Source organism: Phyllobates terribilis, unplaced genomic scaffold, assembly GCF_046119375.1.
Source record: "Phyllobates terribilis strain yellow unplaced genomic scaffold, ASM4611937v1 Scaffold_7__3_contigs__length_470593459, whole genome shotgun sequence".
Classification (NCBI taxonomy): Eukaryota; Metazoa; Chordata; class Amphibia; order Anura; family Dendrobatidae; genus Phyllobates; species Phyllobates terribilis.
The window spans coordinates 7,560,700-7,568,632 of NW_027362767.1; the positions used below are offsets into that span (position 1 = coordinate 7,560,700).

Sequence of the window (7,933 nt, forward strand, 5' to 3'; positions counted from 1 at the left end):
AGCAGCTCCTGCAAGATGAAGGCATTGAAGCTATGGACTGGCCGCCCGTTCCCCAGACCTGAATCCGATTGAGCACATCTGGGACATCATGTCTCGCTCCATCCACCAACGTTACGTTGCACCACAGACTGTCCAGGAGTTGGCGGATGCTTTAGTCCAGGTCTGGGAGGAGATCCCACAGGAGACCATCCGCAACCTCATCAGGAGCATGCCCAGGCGTTGTAGGGAGGTCATACAGGCACGTGGAGGAAGCACACAATACTCAGCCTCATTGGGAGCATGCCCAGGCGTTGTAGGGAGGTCATACAGGCACGTGGAGGCCACACACAATACTCAGCCTCATCAGGAGCATGCCCAAGCGCTGTAGGGAGGTCATACAGGCATGTGGAGGCCACACACAATACTCAGCCTCATCAGGAGCATGCCCAGGCGTTGTAGGGAGGTCATACAGGCACGTGGAGGCCACACACAATACTCAGCCTCATCAGGAGCATGCCCAGGCATTCTAGGGAGGTCATACAGGCACGTGGATGCCACACACAATACTCAGCCTCATCAGGAGCATGCCCAGGCGTTGTAGGGAGGTCATACAGGCACGTGGAGGCCACACACAATACTCACCCTCATCAGGAGCATGCCCAGGCGTTGTAGGGAGGTCATACAGGCACGTGGAGGCCACACACAATACTCAGCCTCATTAGGAGCATGCCCAGGCGTTGTAGGGAGGTCATACAGGCACGTGGAGGCCACACACAATACTCAGCCACATCAGGAGCATGCCCAGGCATTGTAGGGAGGTCATACAGGCACGTGGAGGCCACACACAATACTCAGCCTCATCAGGAGCATGCCCAGGCATTGTAGGGAGGTCATACAGGCACGTGGAGGCCACACACAATACTCAGCCTCATCAGGAGCATGCCCAGGCGTTGTAGGGAGGTCATACAGGCACGTGGAGGCCACACACAATACTGAGCCTCATTTTGACTTGTTTTAAGGACATTACATCACAGTTGGATCGGCCTGTAGTGTGTTTTTCCACTTTAATTTTGGGGGTGACTCCAAATCCAGGCCTCCATTGGTTAATAAATGTGATTTCCATTGATGATTTTTGTGTGATTTTGTTGTCAGCACATTCAGCTTCTACAGAACAAAGTATTCAATGAGAAGATTTCATTCATTCAGATCTAGGAGGGGGGATTTCAGGGGTCCCTGTATTTTTTTGAGCAGTGCATATAGTATTATGGCCACCCTTCTCCTCCGTGTGATATAGCAATATAAAGTTGTGCTCAAAAGTTTACATACCCCGGCAGAATTTTTCCTTCCTTGGCCTTGTTTCAGAGAATATGAATGATAGCAAGAAATCTTTTTCTCCACTCATGGTTATTTGTTGGGTGAAGCCATTTTGTCAAACTACTGTGTTTTCTCTTTTTAAATTTTAATGACAACCAAAAACATCCAAATGACCCTGATCAAAAGTTCCCATACCCCAGTTGTTAATACCGTGTATTGCCCCCTCTACCATCAATGACAGCTTGAAGTCTTTTGTGGTAGTTGTGGATGAGGGTCTTTGTTTTCTCAGATGGTAAAGCTGCCCATTCTTCTAGGCAAAAAGCCTCCAGCTCCTGTAAATTCCTGAGCTGTCTGGCATGAACTGCGCGCTTGAGATCTCCCCAGAGTGGCTCAATGATATTGAGGTCAGGAGACTGAGATGGCCACTCCAGAACCTTCACTTTGTTCTGCTGTAGCCAATGACAGGTCGACTTGGCCTTGTGTTTTGGATCGTTGTCATGTTGGAACGTCCAAGTACGTCCCATGCGCATCTTCCGGGCTGATGAGTGCAATTTTGCCTCTAGTATTTGCTGATAATGTGCTGCATTCATCTTTCCTTCAACTTTTACCAAGTTTCCTGTGCCTTTGTAGCTCACACGTCCCTAAAACATCAGCGATCCACCTCCGTGCTTTCATCATAGGCCTTGTTGACCTATCACCAAATGTAACATTTATGGTTGTGGCCAAAAAGTTCAATTTTGGTCTCATCACTCCAAATTACCTTGTACCAGAAGTTTTGAGGCTTGTCTCTGTGCTGTTTGGCGTATTGTAGGCTAGATACTTCGTGGCATTAATGGCTTTCTTCTGGCAACTCGACCATGCAGCCCATTTTTCTTCATTTGCCTCCTTATTGTGCATCTTGAAACAGCCACACCGCTAGTTTTCAGAGAGTCCTGAATTTTAGCTGATGTTATTTGTGGGTTTTTCTTTGCATCCCAAACAATTTTCCTGCCAGTTGTGGCATAAATTTTTGTTGGTCTACCTGACCGTGGTTTGGTTTTTACAGAGCCTGATTATCCATTAGTCAATGACAGTTTGAACGCTGCTGACTGGCATTATCAATTCCTTGGATATCTTTTTGTATTCCTTTCCTGTGTTATACAGTTCAACTACCTTTTCCCGTAGATCCATTGACAATTCTTTTGCTTTCCTCATGACTCACAATCCAGAAACGTCAGTGTCTGGATGAAAGATGCAAGAGTCTGTCTGGATCCCAGACACTCACTCAGCTTTTATGCACACACACTGATTACAAGCAAAAAGGTCTCAGGTGAGGATGTTACCTTTAGTAGCCATTCAAACCCATTTGTGTCAAATTCTGTGCATGTTATCAGGCCAAAATCACAAGGGTATGTGAACTTTTGATCAGGGTCATGTGGATGTTTTTCGTTGTCATTAGGATTTAAAAAGAAAAAACACAGTAGTTTGACAATACATGGCTTCACACAACCAATAACCATGAGTGGAGAAAAAGGTTTTTGTCATCGTTCATATTCTCTGAAACAAGGTGAAGAAAGCAAAAATTCTGCCTCAGTGTGATATAGTAATATACTGTATATAGTAATATGGCCGCCCTTCTCCTCAGTGTGATATAGTAATATGGCCGCCCTTCTCCTCAGTGTGATATAGTAATATATATAGTAATATGGCCGCCCTTCTCCTCAGTGTGATATAGTAATATATATAGTAATATGGCCGCCCTTCTCCTCAGTGCGATATAGTTATATAGTAATATGGCCGCCCTTCTCCTGAGTGTGATATAGTAATATGGCCGCCCTTCTCCTCAGTGGTGATATAGTAATAAGTATAGTAATATTGTCGCCCTTCTCCACAGTGTAATATATATAGTAATACGGCCGCCCTTCTCCTCAGTGCGATATAGTAATATGGCCGCCCTTCTCCTCAGTGCGATATAGTAATACGGCCGCCCTTCTCCTCGGTGTGATATAGTAATATATATAGTAATAGGGCGGCCCTTCTCCTCAGTGCGATATAGTAATATATATATATAGTAATACGGCCGCCCTTCTCCTCAGTGCGATATAGTAATATATATATAGTAATAGGGCCGCCCTTCTCCTCGGTGCGATATAGTAATATGGCCACCCTTCCCCTCAGTGTGATATAGTAATATATATATATATATATATATATATATAGTAATATGGCCGCCCTTCTCCTCAGTGTGATATAGTAATATATATATATATATATATATATATATATATAGTAATATGGCCGCCCTTCTCCTCAGTGTGATATAGTAATATGGCTGCCCTTCTCCTCAGTGTGATATAGTAATATGGCCGCCCTTCTCCTCAGTGTGATATAGTAATATGGCCACCCTTCCCCTCAGTGTGATATAGTAATATATATATATATATATATATATATATATATATATATATATATATATATATATATATAGTAATATGGCCGCCCTTCTCCTCAGAGTGATATAGTAATATGGCCGCCCTTCTCCTCAGTGCGATATAGTAATATATATAGTAATATGGCTGCCCTTCTCCTCAGTGTGATATAGTAATATGGCCGCCCTTCTCCTCAGTGTGATATAGTAATATATATATTCGTAATATGGCCGCCGTTCTCCTCAGTGTGATATAGTAATATATATTAGTAATATGGCCCCCCCTTCTCCTCAGTGTGATATAGTAATATATATAATAATATGGCCGCCCTTCTCCTCAGTGCGATATAGTAATATATATATATAGTAATACGGCCGCCCTTCTCCTCAGTGCGATATAGTAATATGGCCACCCTTCCCCTCAGTGTGATATAGTAATATGGCCGCCCTTCTCCTCAGAGTGATATAGTAATATATATAGTAATAGGGCCGCCCTTCTCCTCAGTGATATAGTAATATGGCCGCCCTTCTCCTCAGTGTGATATAGTAATATGGCCGCCCTTCTCCTCAGAGTGATATAGTAATATATATAGTAATAGGGCCGCCCTTCTCCTCAGTGATATAGTAATATGGCCGCCCTTCTCCTCAGTGCGATATAGTAATATATATAGTAATATGGCCGCCCTTCTCCTCAGTGTGATATAGTAATATATATAGTAATATGGTCGCCCTTCTCCTCAGTGCGATATAGTAATATATATAGTAATATGGCCGCCCTTCTCCTCAGTGTGATATAGTAATATATATAGTAATATGGCCGCCCTTTTCCTCAGTGTGATATAGTAATATATATTAGTAATATGGCCGCCCTTCTCCTCAGTGTGATATAGTAATATATATATATAGTAATATGGCCACCCTTCTCCTCAGTGTGATATAGTAATATATATAGTGATATGGCCGCCCTTCTCCTCAGTGTGATATAGTAATATATATTAGTAATATGGCCGCCCTTCTCCTCAGTGTGATATAGTAATATATATATAGTAATATGGCCACCCTTCTCCTCAGTGTGATATAGTAATATATATAGTGATATGGCCGCCCTTCTCCTCAGTGTGATATAGTTATATATATAGTAATATGGCCGCCCTTCTCCTCAGTGTGATATAATAATATATATAGTAATATGGCCGCCCTTCTCCTCAGTGTGATATAATAATATATATAGTAATATGGCCACCCTTCTCCTCAGTGTGATATAGTAATACATATAGTGATATGGCCACCCTTCTCCTCAGTGTGATATAGTCAGGGGAGGACATATCGACGGTACAGCTGGACCGGAGTCCGGCCGTGCAAGGGGGCCTGCGGACATCGGTGAATATTTCAGCTGGATGTGACGACGCACATTCAGCTGAAATGTATTGCGGCACAGGGGGTCAATCACAGGCCGACAGCTGACATCGGCGGACCCGCGATCTCATGACATCATATGCAATGGGGGGGGATGCTGAAGTCATGTCGGATCCCGCTCAAGCTGCAGAAGAGTTATGCGCGCCGTGGGAGCGGAAGAAGGTAAGTGGAATTGTGTTTTTTTTTTTAATATAGAGAAAAGGGAACATTACATTAGGAAGGGGCCAGGATGAGACACAAGAGGGGGGCAGAAAAACCACTGGAGGGGGGGGGGGGGGGGGCATAGTTCCCCTGGAAGGGGGGCACAGTATCCCTGGAGGGGTGCAGAAAAACCTCAGGAGGGGAAACGATCCAGTTTATCTGAAGGGGAGCACTCCAATGGACCGTTATGGAACGTGACCCCTGCTTACACAAATATGTATCTCCCAGCATGAGTATAGATCAATATTCGGCTTGATCTTTTTATGCCGAAGGGGGGCCTTGCCCACACACTCCCCCTGTGATGAGCTCACCTGGCCTGGCCTCCGCCCTTCAAGGTTTTATTAAATCTCTACTTTTTGCGATATATCCTCGCTCAAGGACCACAGAAGTTAGCAAGTGATGCCATATTTTTACTGCAATTTTACCTTTCTTTAGAGACTAAACATGACATGACTGCTGTCCGTTATGTTTACACTCTTGCGCTACAGCTCACCGGCGGGGCTCACAGATACGGAAAAATAGGCATACTGTTCCTTAATTAACCCAGCCGCTAAAAATATGTGTCCCATCACAATTGGAATTATAGAACTTCCGATATTCCATAGCTCATTTCGGTGCCTAAGCATCTCCCTTATGTGCAGCTGGGAACGCCCTGGCTATTGTAAGGAGTGAGATAGATTCCTTCTGAAGACTTAACAAGATGTTTACCATCTCTCTCAGGTGGCATACTTGTTACCTCTTAATCAGAAACACAACTCATTCAGGCTCAGGCACAGATGTTCAAAGGTGTCTATTCCTCACCTCTCTTTAACAAGGAACTCCATTTCGTATGGTAATTATCCTGCATAATTAAGTTTGCCACTTCGTACAGAGTGAAGAGGTTGAGTAATATAGATACAGTAATATGGCCGCCCGTCTCCTCCGCCTGATTACAGTAATATGGCCGCCCGTCTCCTCCGCCTGATTACAGTAATACATACAGTAATGTGGGTGCCCTTCTCCTCAGTGGTGATATAGTAATATATATTAATATGGCCACCCTTCTCGTCAGTGACCGCTTCTTTCACCACAGCCCCAGACCTTACATTTCTCCTCTCCACTGTCTCCTTACAAGCCTGACACCTGAACACTCGGCAGACACACCACTCACCTCACATAACCTCAACAGATGACAGGAGACAGAGGAACATCACCCATATTTCTTTTTAATGTGAAAAGTATGTATCCAAAATGTAGAGCAAGATCCGCAGAGCATCGCACCCCAGCAAGAGGGCAGAGAGACATGGCCCCCCAACAGCCCAGAGGAGTCATACAGACCCAAGATGTTCACTACAATCCTAGGAGCCGCTGTGGGGAAGCGGGAAAACAGTCCTACAATAAAGTCCCAAGATATTCACACCCACAGGGAAAGGAGACGGTCACTCAATCAGCTTCTTCGCTTTGAAGAAACGCCGGAGATAGAAGACCTGCCAAGTAGCAAGTCCCATCAGACAGCACATGGAGAAGATACTGAAGTAGAGAACGCGGACATTGGTGGACTCTGAAAGAGAGGGCAATGAGACAAAAACGACAAGGAGATCGCAGCCAGAGGGGCAAACATCGGGGGGCGCTCACCATTGGTATCTCTCATCTCCTCTTCTCTCTTCTTCATGTAGGCAAAATCATTGACTATCGATTCCGACAGATCCTCCAGACGACGCAGCTCAACCTCCAGAGGCTTCAGCTTCTCCACCTTAGCAATCTACAAGGCAGGACTCAGGTGTCAGGCGGGCAGGGGGCCGTCAAGGAGCCGGACACCAACCGGGCAGGGGAAAGAGGCACAGTATCCTATGTGGGGTATGGACTTACCTCCTCATAGTTCTTGGCCTCTACGCCATGTTTCATGTTCAGAACGACGATCTGATCCGGAGCACGTCCAGCCCCTGGAGATACAGATGTAACTATAAGTGGCCCCCACGTCGTGGCCCCGCACCCGCCCCAACCCTACCACCAACCTGCAGGGTGCTTGCTTTCAAAGCAAACCTCAAACATGTCGTACTCCTCGGTGGTGAAGGCGAACTTCCCCTTCGTGGCATCTTCCTTGGAGTAAAGGATGTGGTTGGAGGAGTCTGTTATCTACAAAGAAAAGACAGGACAACCCGCGAGTCATGTGACTGAGAAACAAACTGCGCCCTCAGAGCTCCAACCCCTCCCTTATATAATGGCGATTTACACTATGACGAAAGCAGACCTCGGCCTCACCTCACACAGATCCTAAAACGCTGCACTGTACCCCAATGTAACCTAGAGTGGCAGGACCCCATAAATCCCAGGGTCACATCTGCACATATGACTCCGGCACCCGAGCGTCCACATCAGTACAAGGACACAGCTGACACTGTTCCCACACAGTCAGGAACACACGGGGCAGCTGCAGGGGTCTCACGCTCAGGATCCCCTCCTGTATATGGGGAATGCAGCCAAGAACTTCTCAACAAGTAGCAAATTACACATCAGTGACCAATCTATGGTGTGACCGCTGCCACACATATCCAGCTGTACAAAGGGGCCCGATATACACACGGAAATTCCCCTGTACATATACACACACATATACATATATATATACATATATAC

General features: G+C 45.5%; 1 protein-coding gene across 1 annotated transcript in view; it reads right to left on the minus strand.

Annotated features, from left to right (window-relative positions):
- Window positions 1-6,502: 6,502 nt before the first annotated feature.
- The window catches only part of TMED10 (transmembrane p24 trafficking protein 10), a 6,355-nt gene continuing 4,924 nt past the window's right edge, over window positions 6,503-7,933 (minus strand). Inside the window, exons 2-5 of the mRNA XM_073637460.1 lie at window positions 7,312-7,432; window positions 7,166-7,239; window positions 6,932-7,058; window positions 6,503-6,857 (exon numbers count right to left, since the gene is read on the minus strand). Coding sequence (XP_073493561.1) covers window positions 6,736-6,857; window positions 6,932-7,058; window positions 7,166-7,239; window positions 7,312-7,432 — 444 coding nt within the window. The 3' untranslated portion in view covers window positions 6,503-6,735. The remainder of the gene's footprint in view (window positions 6,858-6,931; window positions 7,059-7,165; window positions 7,240-7,311; window positions 7,433-7,933) is intronic.